Raw genomic sequence first — 15,989 nt, 5'->3', positions numbered from 1 at the left:
AGCAATATAATCTCATGCTCACTTTATGCTACAGCAATAATTCAACTTAGCCCAGCTAACTTGAACTTATACTCAAGCTGCATGCTAAACGGATTGCAAAATCACACCATATATATTTCAAACAGTATTATTATACCAATATTTCAACAGACACAATATTTTCCTTGCAAAACTTGCTATTGCAAGTACCTATATCCAATTATAAGACAACATTCACTTTTCAAAACATATTATTAATTCAATAGGATTAATATCATACTTTCAGCACATAATAGCGTACATTGCTTTCTAATTCCATATTACTGGTGCATCATCTATCATTGTGCTAGTAAATTAACTTATGTATTACACGGTGAAATCATGTGCATTATGCTTAACAATTGCAAAATAAAAAATACTCTTTTTGTACTGGAAGTAATAAATACTGAGTATTATGAAGATCCATCAAGAGATGGTGCTATTGAGAATCATCTCAAAAGAAAGAATTAAAAAAAAAACCAATCCCCAACTCAAAGTGTTTAAAAATGTAAAATCTTGAAGGTAAATCTCACTATCACTGACTTCATAAACACATCCATACACTTTCCCCAGCAACATTATAAGCTTTGTTTATTTCTGAAATGAAGCTCTTGCCTTTTAACAGTACTATTTTCTGGGGATATGAAATAACTCTAGCACAAGATTGGAGTAAAAACTGTTAATATTTGTACAGTATTTCACAATCAAATATTTAAAATCTCGATTCTTTAGTTCTATCTTGGGTCTGTAACTCTAATCCTTATATATACAGTATATAAGCAAAATGTGTAGACCAGGGGTGCCTAACTTTGGCAACTTTAAAATTTGTGGACTTCAATCCCAGAATTTCCCAGCCAGCTATGAATTCTCGGAGTTGAAGTTCGTAGGTCTTAAAGTTGCGAAGGTTAGACACTATTTATTTGAATTCTTCAATAGCTGAAGCTGTTCCCACTTTTCCACATTGCAGTTCCTATAGGCATCAGGTAAACTGATGCGCAGCAGAGCCTTGATTAATTTTTCTTTTTCTTTAAATAGTCTTTCTGCATTCCATCCTCCTTTTCCATCCACACTGCATCCATTACATCAATTACACTTCAAGTAGCCACAGCAGTTGTTGGCCAAAACCAAGTAAACCTTATGGCTAATGTGTAACAGCGTTTATTGAAACCACATCCAGAGTTCTTTAGATATTTTAGATAGGAGCTGTGCTGGTACAGTGGTTAGAATGCAGTATTGCAGGCTAATTCTGCTGACTGCCGACTGCCAGCAGTTCTGCAGTTCAATTTTCACTAGCTCAAGGTTGACTCAGCCTTCCATCCTTTCCCAGGTTGATAAAATGAGGAGTCATTTTGGGGGGCAATATGCTGATTCTGTAAACTGCTTAGAGAGGGATGTAAAACATTGTGAAGCAGTAGATAAGTCTAAGTTCTATTGCTATTGCTATTTTCCAAGGCATGTAATATGAGCTTGTCAGCAAGCAGCTCCCTTAAAGGAGGGGATGTTGGAACAAAATGTCATGGGATGGATCCAATAAGCCATCCAGGGAAAATGTTTTTTTTCTTCTTCAAAAAACAGCTGGGTGATTCACTTTGTGAGATTGGATAGGGCATTAAAGCATTTTCTCAGCAATGTACAAGCAGGCACTTTTAAAATAGGAAGCACTATGTTTTGACAACCTGATAACCTCCAGATATGCTGGATCCCAATTTCCATCACCTCCAATCAATTTAAAGGAAAGCTATTCTAAAACATGGGCCTAGCAAGCAAAGTTTGAAAATTGATCTAAGGTAAGACTGAGATAACAAAGCAAGGTTATTTGTAGAATCAGCCACTCAGGGAAATATTTATGTATGTATTTATTCATCAATCATATTTAAAATGCCAAAATTTACAGTGGAGAAAAGCAATCATTTGCATTGTTCAAGCACATTACCTTTTCAAGCAGAGCTTGCTTGAGGAGTTCATCCTTTTCTTCCTCACTTAAAATGTGGCTGTTGTTCCTTATCGGCTCCTTTTTGTTTCTTCCTGGTTTTTGCCAATTTGCTCTGTTCTGAGCCAAACAAAATAGCATCCCATAAGAACAGTAGGGTATCATTAATTGCTGTTTTAAAGATCCTCTTAATCTATGTGTGGCTGCCAGTTGCATGTCTTAACTTGATCACACTAAAGAGGGATAGAGTCAAGATCATGAGAAGTATTAGTACCGCTTTATAAAACCTTAGTAAGACCACACCTGGAATACTGCACGCAATTTTGATCACCACGTTGCAAAACAGATGTTGAGACTTTGGAAAAAGCACAGAGAAGAGCAACAAAGATGATTAGGGGCCTGGAAACTAAAGCATGTGAAGAACGGTTAGAGGAATTGGGTATATCTAGTCTAAGAGGACTAGGGTGACATGATAGCAGTGTTCCAATATTTGAGGTGCTGCCACAAAGAAGAGGGAGTCAAGCTATTCTCCAAAGCACCAGGAGGCAAGATGAGAAGAAATGGATAAAAACTAATCAAGGAGAGAAGCAACCTAGAACAAAGAAGAAATTTCCTAACAGTGAGAACAATTAACCAGTGGAACTGCTTGCCTTCAGATGCTATAGGTGCTGGAAGAAAAGATTGGGTAGTCCCTTGTTTGGAATGGTATAGGGTCTCCTGCTTGAACACAGGTTGGACTAGAAGATCTCCAAGGTCCCTTCCAACTCTATTATTCTGTATTTGAAAAAAGCAGGAAGGCCAGTGGCATAATTAAATAGTGCCCAAAGAAATTGTAATGCTGGTAGCCTAACTTGGCTTGGCATACTAAGAAGTAGTGGTTGCAAAGGACTTCATTTTTTCCTGCCAAAATCTGTTGAATGGAAAATAACTAAAAACATGAAATATCTGGAATATAAATGAATCAGCAAGGAGCCATGTGAGTTTTGTATATAACTCCAATGATATCAATACCATTTTAATGCTTTGGATTCAAATAAAATGCATTTTAAAGGGAATTACTAATTCTGGGGCAATTTGTTTAAATTATGAAACTTTTTTGAAGCATCTGATAAGCAAAGCAGTTTGCTAAACTAGAGATTAACCTTCACATCACAGTAAATATCTTCTCAGTATGTACAAAGATTATGCAATAACGTATAGCCAGAAAACAATATAGGTACTTACAGCAAGCAAAAAGAAAATGCGATCAAGACAAACTATTGTGTTATGTTCTTCCAAATGTAATAGTTTTCCTATGTTTATAAAATACTGCTTTTTGGATGAGAACCAACCTACCTAAAAAGAACATTGCTCAAGCTGGCAAAAACTTCTTGCACATTGTGTGCAATTCTTTGCTACCTAGGACACACAGCAAACATGCGTAATCCTGGCAATTCCCAGAAAAATCTACTTGTGGAAAGCCTCAGTTTAAAAAGCCACCAAAATACCAAGCAGCCTTAGACGCAACAAAAGCAACATGATATGTGTGTGTGCATAGAAACCTTTAGGCAACTAAGACATTTACTTATTTCCCTGTTAACAAATATACACTGGAATTATAAAATGTCTATAATTCACTGAATCCAATCCTTATTAGGTAGGGGAACAGGCTCATAAATCCATACCAAATGGGTGAATATTCTTAAAACAAGGACCCCGCATCAAAACGACAGTGTTGCTGCAGCTTAAATAATATTTAGATGTAGAACTGTATACTGCCAGGAGCAAGATTTTTCCAGAGGGAAGGAGTAAAACTGCAATATCTCAACCTATTTGCTGAGTGCGTGTCCTTAGATGTTTAGTTGTATTGTCCATGATACACAGATTGTGCTCAAATTACAACTTTAATGGAGCACGGAATTATGTTCATAAGTTATGGCAGTCATTAAACAGGTCACCATGTGACTGTGTTTTACGACCTTTGTTGAGGCAGTTGCCAAGTGAACTTTGCAGGAAGCCAGAAGTAAATAAATCATGGTCATAAATCACAATCATGAGTCTGCAGGGCACTGCAAATGGTCGCAAATATGGGCCGGTTGCTAACTGCCCTGTTAGATCTGGAAGAGTGGGCGCAAAGAACGGAGACGAGGCATTGAGATAGTGACTCAACTCTTTAATAGTGACTTCAAACAGAGCAAAATACTTGGGCAGCAGCAGCTCTTTTATAGAGCTGGCTGCTGTCACAACAACCAATGAATTTGAGTTAACCGCTCTAAAAGCGTCCAATCAGAGATGGCCCGCTGTCAGCCAATCAGGTCAGCCAGAGGCGGCCAATCACGATTCGCTTATCCGCGGGCCAATCAGAAGTGCAGGCTTACGAGCCTGCTGCTGAAGTAAAGCTAGTAGGGTTATTGATGAACGAGTTTGCTTAGTTCGTAACACCCCTCCCCCCTAGGTTCCGTCTGAGGGGTGGGGTGACGTATTCTCGCAAGTAGGCAGGCCGTTTCACCTGTCTGTTCGATTTTCGCTGTTCCACCGGTTTCTGCTCTGGCGCTGGCTCCGGTGGGCTGTTTGTAGAACCGGGTGGCGAAGACGGTTCCACTACTCCGCTCGGTGACTCAGGGCTGTCCTCTCTGCTGTCATCCGGGTTCCTTGGACTTGCTTCTATGGCTGGGCTGCTTTGTGGTGAGGCAATCACCCGGCTCGGTCCTCCTCCGGAAGGTGAGTATCCCATGGTTGGTTGTGCAGACTGCTGGGCTTCAATTATTGGGTCATCTGCTATTTCTATTTCGGCCCCCTCGATTTCCCTTCCCCCCCAGTTAGAGATTCAAGGGTTGAGATAGGGTTAGGTGCCAATCGGGAATGAAGTTGGTCTATATGGCGCTTCCATAATTTACCATCGCTAGTTTGTAGACGGTAAGATCTAGGGCCCGTAAGTTGAGTTATAGTAGCGGGGACCCACAATGGGTCACCCGAGAAGTTTTTCGCAAAGACTAAGTCGCCTACCTTGAACACACGACACTTGCTGCTGGAACCGCAAGGTTTTTCTGCCGTGTAGGTTGGGTGTAGGCGATTGAGGTGTGAGCGAAGTTTCCGGCCCATCAGGAGTTCGGCCGGGGTTCTGTTTGTGGTGCTGTGCGGGGTGATGTGTTGGAGTAGAAGCATTCTGGTTACTTTGTCATCAATGTCTCCATGTTCCATCTTGTGCAAGGTCTTTTTTATGAATTGGACCATTCGCTTAGCCCTGCCATTGGCCGCAGGGTGAGCCGGCGAAGTTAAGACATGGCGGATGCCCCGGTCGGCTAGGTACTGTTCAAATGCTAGGGCAGTGAATTGGGGGCCATTATCTGAGACTAAAACATCCGGCAATCCGTGCGTAGCGAATAGTCTATTTAATTTTTTAACGACGGATTCTGTGGTGGTGCTCTTCATTTTGTGGACCTCGAGCCAGTTGGAATAGGCATCCACTGTTATGAGAAAAGTGTGTCCCTTGGTGGGCCCCGCAAAGTCAATGTGGATGCGGGACCAGGGACCATGAGGTGCGTCCCATTCAGTTGGAGGTGCCTTCGGTGGGGCAGCGTGGATTTCCTGGCATTTGTTGCATGTGGCCACCCAGGCTTCTATCTGTTTATTGATACCTGGCCACCACGCGCAACTTCTTGCCAATGCCTTCATTCGCACGATGCCTGGATGACCATCGTGCAACAGTTTTAGAACTGTATGTTGTAATTTTTCTGGGATGACGACTCTGTCTCCCCACAAGATGCAGCCCTTCTGGGAGAACAGTTCTGTCTGTCGGTGTTTGAAAGGCGCGAAGGTGTCATTGGGTTCGTTGTCAGGCCAACCTCGTTCCACCCAGCTGAGGACTTGAGCGAATACAGGATCCTTTTTTGTTTCCGCGGCGATGTCTCGTGCAGTCAGGGGTGGTGCAGGGAGAGTTTCAATTTGGAGTGCAGTTAGAGTTGGAGCTGGATTGTCTATGGCTTCCGGTAGCGGAGAACGACTCAAGGCGTCAGCGTGGAGAATGGCTTTCCCTGGGCGGTGTTGCAGTTGATAATCGTATGCGGCTAGAAACTCTGACCAACGGGTCATTCTTGGTGATAAGATGTGGGGAGTTGGTTTGTCTCCCGCTAAAATGCCAAGCAATGGCTTGTGATCGGTTATTATGGTAAACAGTCTTCCATATACATATTCATGGAAACGTTTAATAGTGAGAGCCTCTTTATCGAGTTGGCTATAGTTTCTTTCAGTCTTTGATAAAGTTCGTGAAAAGAAAGCAATAGGTGCCTCATTGCCGTTTGGTAGGACATGGCTTAAGATGGCTCCCACCCCAAACGGTGAGGCGTCACAGGTGACAGTTAAAGGCAAAGTCTCGTTATACTGCATTAATACAGCATCTGAGGTTAAGAGATCTTTTACGTGCTGGAATGCTCGTTCTTCCTGACGTCCCCAGACCCAGGAAGCCTTCTTGTCGAGTAGTCTATATAGGGGCTCAGTTACAGTCGCCTTCTGGGGCAAGAAGATGTTATAAAAGTTAACGAGTCCCAGGAAGGCTTGGAGGTCTGTTTTATTCCTGGGTCTTGGGGCGTTTTTTATTGCAGCTACTTTTTTTTCAGTAGGATGGATTCCCTTTTTGTCAAGAAGGTACCCAAGGAATTCAACCCTCTCAGTACAAAGTTGATACTTGTCTTTTTTTACTTTCAAACCAGCGTTTTTGAATTTCTGGAGAACCGTTCTGAGTCGTTTCTCTAATACGTCTCTAGTGGGGGCAGCTATCAAGACGTCATCGAAATAAGGCACGACCCCTTTTATGCCTTGTAGCAGTCTCTCCATCAGGCTTTGGAAGATGCCTGGTGCTACACTCACTCCAAACTGGAGTCTATTACATTTAAACGCACCTCTGTGCGTGACTATAGTCTGGGCCTCAGCAGTCTCTGCATCTACGGGTAGTTGCTGGTATGCCTGGGCTAGGTCCAATTTTGCAAATATTTTTCCGCCGCCCAGGGAGTGAAGAAGATGTTGGATCACAGGTACAGGATAAGTGCTCTGCTGAAGCGCGTGATATAGAGTGGCCCGGTAATCCCCACAAATTCTTATCGATCCATCAGGCTTTATGGGTGTTACAATCGGGTTTCCCAACGGGCGTGATCGATCGGTTCCAACACTCCCTGAGCTATTAATTTGTCCAATTGTTCATCAATCTTTGGCTTGAGTGCGAAAGGCACTCGACGAGGCTTAAGGCGGATGGGCGCAACATCGGGGCTGAGGCTAAACGATATGGGGGATCCCTTGTACTTGCCTAGCTTCTCGGTGAACACGTCCTGGAACTCCTGGACGAGGGCCGCTTCCCAGTCGCTGCTTCCGGTCTGGTGAATGCCAGCTAGTTCAATCCCCAGTGGAGCGAACCACTGTAACCCCAACAAGCTGGGCCGGTCTCGATCGACGATGGTAAGAGGCAGAGTTGTGGTGTGGTCCTTCAAGGACACCTGGACGTGGCGGGAACCGGCAACGGGAATCCTGTTTCCCTGGTAGTCCCTTAATATGATTGTTTGGGTGCTGAGGTCCTGGCGAAGGATGTTAGGGATCAGCTGTTTGAAGGTTTTCCATGAGACCATTGATAGGGACGATCCCGAGTCTACTTCCATTACGCATGGACGATTCTCAATGGCGACCTTCACTCAGATCTTTCTTGCATCCAAGGATGATCCGTGACCAATGGTAATGGTTTGATGCGCCTCTTCCCGTCTAGCTGACGCAGCAGGTGCTCGATTTCTGTAGTGATAGTGGTTCCATTGGTGATTCAGGCGGTCCCGATTTACAGGTGGGCTGCCCGTTGTTTGCGGAAGTTGCTTTCTCTTCGGATTGGACTTGACCCTCGCTTGCTTCTGCAGACCTTTGCGATGTGGCCCCTCTTTCCACAGGAACGGCAGAGTGCGTCGAGGAATTTGCAGTCAGATCGCGGGTGATTGGCCCCGCAACCGGCGCATTGACGCGAAGGTTTCTGGCTCCTCTGGTCTCACTGGTCGCGCTCTGACCTGAGTCGGTTGACCTCCTCTTCCTCACTATCAGACGAGGATTCGAGGTCTTCATGGTGAGCCGTTGTTGAGTGCCTCTCGGAAAAAGGCGTAGTATCACTGGCGAGTTGGCGGAGTGGTGCGTTGGTGCGGCGCGACTTCCTGGTTGCTTCTGCTGCAGTAGCGTCGGCTATGACATCTGCGAGGTCGATGTCCCCTTTAGCCATGATCTTGCTCTGGGTCGTATGGTCATCTAATCCCAGAACTATTCGGTCTCTCATGGCTTCCTCGAGGTTTGAAAAACCACAGAGTCCACCCAGGTTCCGGAGGTCAGCGATGAAGTCTCCAACGCTTTCGTTTTTCTGTTGGTCCCTCTGGTAAAACTCGTGTCTCCTGATGAGTGTTGGCACCGCGGGTGCAAAATGGGCCCGAAGGATAGGAGCGAGGTTATCCCAATCCATTGTCTTAACTTCCGCTGGTTTAGCAAATGCCTTAGCCATTTTAAAAACGGCAGGCCCGCAATGGGTCAGGAAGACCGCCCGTTTTTTGCCAGGCGCAGCATCTTTCAGATTGTTGGTCTCCAGGAACATCTGGAACCTGTCTATATACGAGTCCCAGTCTTCGTTAGCCGGGTCAAATGGAGCGGGTGGTATGGCGCCGCTGGTCATCTTGCCGTTGTTGGCGCGCTCTTAGCCACGTGCTCTGTTCGGTGCTCAGCGAGTGCTCAGTCAGCTCTATCGTCTCCGCATCCCACCCTCGTCGCCAGTGTTAGATCTGGAAGAGTGGGCGCAAAGAACGGAGACGAGGCATCGAGATAGTGACTCAACTCTTTAATAGTGACTTCAAACAGAGCAAAATACTTGGGCAGCAGCAGCTCTTTTATAGAGCTGGCTGCTGTCACAACAACCAATGAATTTGAGTTAACCGCTCTAAAAGCGTCCAATCAGAGACGGCCCGCTGTCAGCCAATCAGGTCAGCCAGAGGCGGCCAATCACGATTCACTTATCCGCGGGCCAATCAGAAGTGCAGGCTTACGAGCCTGCTGCTGAATTAAAGCTAGTAGGGTTATTGATGAACGAGTTTGCTTAGTTCGTAACATGCCCCAAATGCAATCACCTGATTGGGGGACTGTTGTCAAAACTTTGAAACCGGATCGTATGTGGCTTTGGGGATAATCTCTTCTACATTTGGAGGGTTGCTAAGTGACTGGTCGGAAGTCAAGATCTACTTGCATTGCCGAATTATCTTAAGAATCTACTGTTTTCTGGCTGTTATCATTTTTCTCCCTCAAACATTTGCTCAAACAGTACTGCATGATCTTTGGAGAACATTCTCTTCTCAATAATTGTGGAGCTTTTTGCAGTAGGGGACAGGAGAAATGGTCATGCCTTGCCAAGTGAGGGACTGATTTATATATCACATTCCTTCTTAGCTATTTTTCTACTGAGTAGAAAAATACAGCTTTTGCATTTTTGCCCAAATTCTACACAATCTCCTTTCAGAATTACACCATTGCTTTTGAAATGGCAGGTTTTACACTTAATTTAAAAAAAAATGATGAACCAGAAAACAACTCTTAGCATTTCTGATGGACCCTGAATGGGCTGAGCACTATGTGTATCAAGACAGAAAGACCCCACCTTGACACATTCATATTTCATGCCTCAAAGAGCAAAAAGGTTAAGCCCTGAAATGCAAGGAAACTGTTCAGGTTCTATATCGGTATAATATCAGTAAAGGATCTCTTGACACTTTATATCCTAGATCTGTGTACTGTAAACAATTCAGAAGGAGCCCATGTGTGCAAACACAAACATTTCCATTACAACTCCTAAGGAAGTCCTGCAACTTTCTGTCAGCACAACAAGGTAGGCAAGATTAAGAAATTAATGCTATAAAGATCAGGACTACCTTTATAGGAATAGCTATAGCTGGGATGTCAAACTCACGGCGTCACAATGGCGTCACATGACATATTGAGACTTTTTATCTCTTTGCTAAACCGGGCCTGGGCATGGCCAGCGCATGAGGCATCTGGCCTGCGGGCTGGGAGTTTGACAGCCCTGAGCTATAGTAACTCTTGACAGTGCTTTCCCCTCCCTCACTTTATCACAATGTGAAATAGGGAGGGACATGTCTGCAACATTTCCTCAAGCTCTTTTATTGGCAAGGGCTCAAATCCACTTACCTGACTCAGTAGCAGCATATTTTCCTCCTGTCCTTAAAAGCCATTCCTTGTGTCCTCTACACTGTGCATACATAGACTTGCACAAACAACCAGGGATAGTTTTCAAAGCAGCTACACAAACTTATCAAATGACATGGCTGCTTTAAACTTCGAGGAGAGTTGTTTTGCATATGTGAATGCATTTTGGGAAGAATCTCTTGCAAATATTCTGCATATCTATAGTATATACCTTGCCTCTATATTAGTAAAGCTTACCGCCATGCACTTTCCTTTTTTCAATTCCTTCCATTCCATGAAACACCTGAAAGGAATTTGTACTCATATTTGAACTTGTGTCCAAAACCTATTGAGATTTTGTGAGTGAATATGAAGTCGAAGAAAAAGGAGTAGGGTAGAAGGATATCAGACATATATCACTGCCCTCTTAACCATTTTAGCCCTAGAATATAAAACAAAAGTTGTTCTCTCATGGATGCCTCAAATCTCAACACACAATGTTCATAATTCAAGAGCCAAGAAATAAAATTGATATTTTTAAAAAAAATAGAATTATGTGCAAAGACTTTACAAATTTTATTATTGTGCAGATCAAACATGGTTTTATGTAGAATGGCAAGCTGTTATATTAATATCCGTAATATACCAAAGAAGTGTAGAAAAATTCATGTCTAATAATTTAATGGAGTTAGATGCCAGATCATAGTTATTGCTACTACACTCATACATCTGCAATATCTTTATTATTCATAAACAGGATTTGAATCCATCCTTCCTCCACACTTTGCAATAAATGGCTATATTTATTACCTTGTTACTATGGGAATGTTATATATGACATATGCTAACATCTTGGTATTTTCATTTTCATACAATTTGTACTTCTAGCAAATCCTTTTTTGCTTCCAAGATGATTTGTCACTAAAAGACATTCATTAATTACTTCAAAGCGCTCACCAAGGATCACTTTCCTGTCTCCACGCACATTAAAACTTTCCAAACATTACTTTAATTGTTCTGGGAAGCCAGGAAAGATAATATTAATATCATTCATTTCAAGATTGATTGATACTATTAACTTTTAAGGGCCAAAAAAAAAAAAAAAAGGATTATAAACATACATAAGCTTCTACTCTCAACAATCATGGTATCACAGCCCACAGGTTGGGGACTCCTGGTATAGAGCATGGGTGCCCAATCTTTTGGCTTGCTTGTGCTACATTTAATGAAGAGGAATTGTCTTGGGCAGCATACAAAATATATAATATAGTTAATGGATATAAATAACATAATAATGTTAAACATTTACAATCTTGTGGGGCCCTATATATAGCTGACCAGGGCCGCATGCAGCCTGCAGGCCACGGGTTGGACACGCCTGGTCTAGAGTATAGATACTAGCATTTTGTTACACCACCAAATTTCTCTACACACATCAATTTTGAATTTTAAGCGTCAGAAGTTCTCCTTCTCCATCCTATGATTTCCCAAGCTTCTCGTAATAATTAAAATGTTTACTTTGCTTATTTAATTTTAGTGCATACTTAATGCATCATGCTTCAGAAGTGCTTTCCACTGAGCATTTTACACAAAAACTGACCCACTTAAACCACAGAATTTTACTGAGGCCCCAAAGTTATTATTTTACTAATAAAGCCACATGCAATGGTAGGTGGGAAGCTCAGCAGACAGGATGCAGAGCCATAAGTTTGGCAGCTGGCATGTAAAATATATACCTTGGCCCACAGAAGGAACAGGAACATGGGAAGCACTCTCCCTAGTTTTCTGGAAAATAAAAGGAAAAGGAGGGGAGAAATACTTTCAGTCCTGCAAGAGTCTGTTAATGTAACCTTACAATCAAGAAAGAGCTTAGACTCCTGGCTGAACTTCTGGTCTGAGCTACCTTGCAGGGCTAACACGTCTTCAACTATTTCTTCATATTGCATAAAATTCAGTGAGAAACGGAACAAGCTTCTTGTTTGTGTAGCTACAAAGATATGTGGCTAAAACAGTAGGAAGGGTTGTCCCATGCAAAGAAAACTAGATTTGGGGTCTGCCCTTCCCTAAGCAAGAGTTTTAGAACAAGGTGGGAAGTTTTTATTTTCCAGCCTGAAATCAAATAAATTGCTACTTCTCCCCTGCATTTTCAAAACATGGTGTTTCTCTGGCTATTTGCAAAAAAAAAAAAAAAAAAAAAAGTCTGAACGCTAGCTGTAAAGAGGCCACTGTAACTGTAAAACTGTGTACCCCTGTCACATTTAAATACCGATTGCTAGTGTGAGGGTCCAAAGATAGCATGCTTACAATTCTACAACCAGGCACTTTTCCCAGTAGCTGTAACCATGGGTACATGTTGCTGTGGTGGCTGGAAGGCATGAGAGGGGCATGAGTTTTCTAAACAATACCAACAGACAGGCCCCATGAGCAGGGATCTGAAGATAATGGGGATGGGAGAGGGAGATGATCTTACCCTAGCAAAATACCATTTCCCATTATCTAAACAAAAGAGGAAGAAAATACATTCCTAGCCACATTATCCACAAAGTGATTAAAAAGGAGGGGGGGAAAACCCCACAGGGTTGTACTTTGCAGCCAAGCAGACAAGAAGGGGGAAACAGAAGAATTCTGATGATTTTTACCTCAGCTCTCTTTGCCCATATGGATGCCATAAAGGGGTGCAAGACATACGCTCTTCTCTTAGGAGTTAGAAATTGCCCTGATCAATCCTGACTGCTTTTTAAACTGCTTTTTATCCCTATGGCTAGGTAAATACAAAATAACTTTTAGTTATAGGCAGGGAATTAAAAACTAGAGCGATTGCTGAAGAGGGAGACCTGCAAAATCATCAAGCTGCTTATTCCTTTCAAGGACCTGCAATGGTTCCCAATGGCCAGGAGGCCTAGTGAAGAAAAACAATTCTGTTAACAGGGGAAACAGACTGCCCACAAACTCTGCAAAGTTTAACAATTACAAAAGGAAAAATCTTGCTTTCTGCAATTCTGCAACTCTAAAAGACCAGAGAAATATTTAATGAGTTGTCATTTTGCTTACATTAAAGCCGAGCCAGAACTAAATAGGAGACACAAAGTCCCAGAACTTATTAGTTGTTGGAATAGTGACTAGAAAGTGAAGCTGCTTCAAGACATCAACAGAAGAAGAGGGAATATATGTTAGCCATGAGGACTATGTAGTGGAAAAACCACATTGGGTACTTGATGGTGAACATCAGCACATCATTCTAACCTTAAGAGATAAAATTATAATGTTGGAAAGGAACTTTTAGGTTATCTAGTCCCATCTTCTTCTCAGTACAGGAATCCAGTTCTCTTAGACAAATGGCTGTCCAGTCTCTTTTTGAAATTACATTAATTTAATTTAATTTTAAATTCTTGCTTGAGTCCATAATGCAAACTCTGACCCAGTGAAGAAGGCTTTCAGTTAGGAGCAATGTGGCTCTTGGTGACTACAGGTAGTCCAAGAGATTTAACCATTTGTTCAATTACCATTTCAAGTCACTACAGCATGGAAAAATGTTATTTACAACCGCTCCTCACACTTAGGGCTGTCCCCATGGTCATGGGTGCTTGGTAACTAGCAAGTATTTACAATGGTTGCATCCTCCAGGGGTCATCATCCGGGGGGGGGTTCATTTGCAACCTTCCTGGTGGGGTTTCCAACAAGCAAAGTCAATGGGGGAAGCCTAATTCATTAACAACTGTGTGATTTGCTTAATGACCATGGTGATTTGCTTAGCAGTCACAGGTGTTGTAAAATTAGGCACAACTCACAGAACAACCACATCACTTAGTGACAGAAGTTCCAGTCCTGGTTATTGTCATAATTCAAGCCCTATCTGAGTATCTAATAAGCAGTACATGGAAGGAAGAACTAGAAGTTTAGCTTCCAAGCCCACCAAGCACTGCTCTCTCCTAAAGTATTTAGATTGCTATTTTTCACAGTGTTTCTCCTTCCATCAGGGTCACTAATTCTAGTGAGATTTGGAAACAGCAAATTCACTTTAACATTTGCAGGAAGATCATGTAGTGAAGTTTACCATGCAAATTCACAGTGGGAAAAAATACTGATACACATGCTATGGAATTTTATTACAAAAAGAAAAAAGAACTAAAAAGTTGTAATACAATTGTTTAATGGTCACATTGCAAAACCTGTATTACCTGATTCTGGCAATTAAGAGGTAAGTAAGACTCCAAAAGTGGAGGGAATGTACTTTTCTTATAAAGCTGAGAGGAGCCTTCCATAGTACACTGATGTTTCTCTTGAAAGCTGTTACGAAAAGAACCTGCAAAGAAATGTAAACATGGAAAACACAATATTACTACATAAGTTATATCACAACACTGCTGACCTCTTAAATCAACATTAGGCATTTGTCTAAAAGCTTTGTTCCTGAGTAACACACTGTTCACCTAAGCAACGTATTACCTGAGCAACTCAACAATCTGAGATCTGTACAAGCACCACCTTAGATGAAACAAAGAAAAGCTGTATTGCAAGATTTTTTTGAATAATTATAATTCATTAAATATTCCATATCAATCCCCTTTATATAGTTATGTTTTCCATATGATAAATATTACATTTGTTTTAGGCTGTAATATTTGCTCCATCAAATATTTGTTCCATCAAAGAAGAGAACTGAAAAATGAACTGAAAAAAAAAAAACCCGAACTGAAATATGATTACACAATGGACAATTATCTATTTTTCTGAACTTAGTCCATTTAGTTTGGTTCAAGTATTGGGCCATAGTTTGTTTGTCATGAACAAACCATAATTGTTTAGAATTATATACTGTACTGCATTAAGGCATAATCCCAAATGTACCATAATCTGAGTTGGACAACCACTGAATAGCAGGAAAGAGATGCAAAAAACTCTAATGAATTTTTGCAGTGCAGAAATAATATAGTAGCAGAATGCTAAGACAAAGTTAAATAGAGAAAAACAAATTATACCTTAGTTTGTAACAAGAACGTGTCTTCTGTCTTCTGTACCAGCTTTTTTGTTTGGGTTTTAACATCGTACAATTACAAACATTTGCTGAAAACCTTAAAACTGTGATATTTCTAAATTATATTTCACCACTTAATTTTGTCACCTCCTTCTTCCCTTTTCCCAAATAGCCCTACATTCTGCATCTTCAAACTATTTATTGGTTTCAGCACAAAATATCTATACAACATAGAAAAATCAACTGAATTCATTTTTAGAAGCTCACCGAGCAAGTATTTTCTGTTCTGTGTAATTACATTGGTTATTGCTCTCATTAAACAGCTAGCTTTCAAAAAAAAAGTCCAACTTAATTAATTGTTTGGTAGGAATAGAATAAAGAATAAGCCAAAATGCAATTTACTTGTGTCTGAGCATAGTGTTCCAATCGTGGCTTATGCAACAAGTTAAGGCAAAGCAGATGACTTAATGTGATGTGTAAGCTCAGCCTACATCTCAGAGTGGGATAGATAAAGGGCATTTAATTTATTTGATTGAAAGAAATCAACTGTATTTTCAGTACTTGATGCTCAGTTATTTATATTCACTCGCCCACCCTTATCCTTATTTCTAAATTTTGAAGATATTCAGTGTAAGGAAAAGAAAAATGTAAAAGAAAATATAAATAGGGCTTGGCATAGCTCCTTTGATTAAGTTTGACATTTTGCCAAGGGCTGCTCAGTAGATGGAACTGCCGCCCACCCAACATATAGGTCTTCATCACTGCTCTCAGGGCTAGGCTCTTATGGTGTAGCTTCTCCAAACATGCGAGCAGAGTAGGGAGCTTTTGAGTCCTTGGTACACTGGACAAAAGCCTGCCATTATGCCATAGGCTCAAGGTTCTATTCTA

The 15,989-nt window shown here is 41.6% G+C and overlaps 1 protein-coding gene across 1 annotated transcript in view; it reads right to left on the bottom strand.

The window, feature by feature from the left end:
• Positions 1-15,989, bottom strand: part of LOC113417046 (uncharacterized) — a 58,410-nt gene that overhangs the window by 39,959 nt on the left and 2,462 nt on the right. The window contains exons 3-4 of the mRNA XM_087970230.1: positions 14,305-14,429; positions 1,952-2,068 (exon numbers count right to left, since the gene is read on the bottom strand). Of these exons, the coding sequence (XP_087826356.1) occupies positions 1,952-2,068; positions 14,305-14,429 (242 nt within the window). The remainder of the gene's footprint in view (positions 1-1,951; positions 2,069-14,304; positions 14,430-15,989) is intronic.

This window comes from Notechis scutatus, chromosome 1 (genome assembly GCF_049901735.1).
Source record: "Notechis scutatus isolate UNSWTSFEM ecotype Mainland chromosome 1, rNotScu1.2, whole genome shotgun sequence".
Lineage (NCBI taxonomy): Eukaryota > Metazoa > Chordata > Lepidosauria > Squamata > Elapidae > Notechis > Notechis scutatus.
The sequence above is the reverse complement of the archived record's forward strand: the minus strand, read 5'-3'. Positions and strand labels throughout refer to the sequence as shown.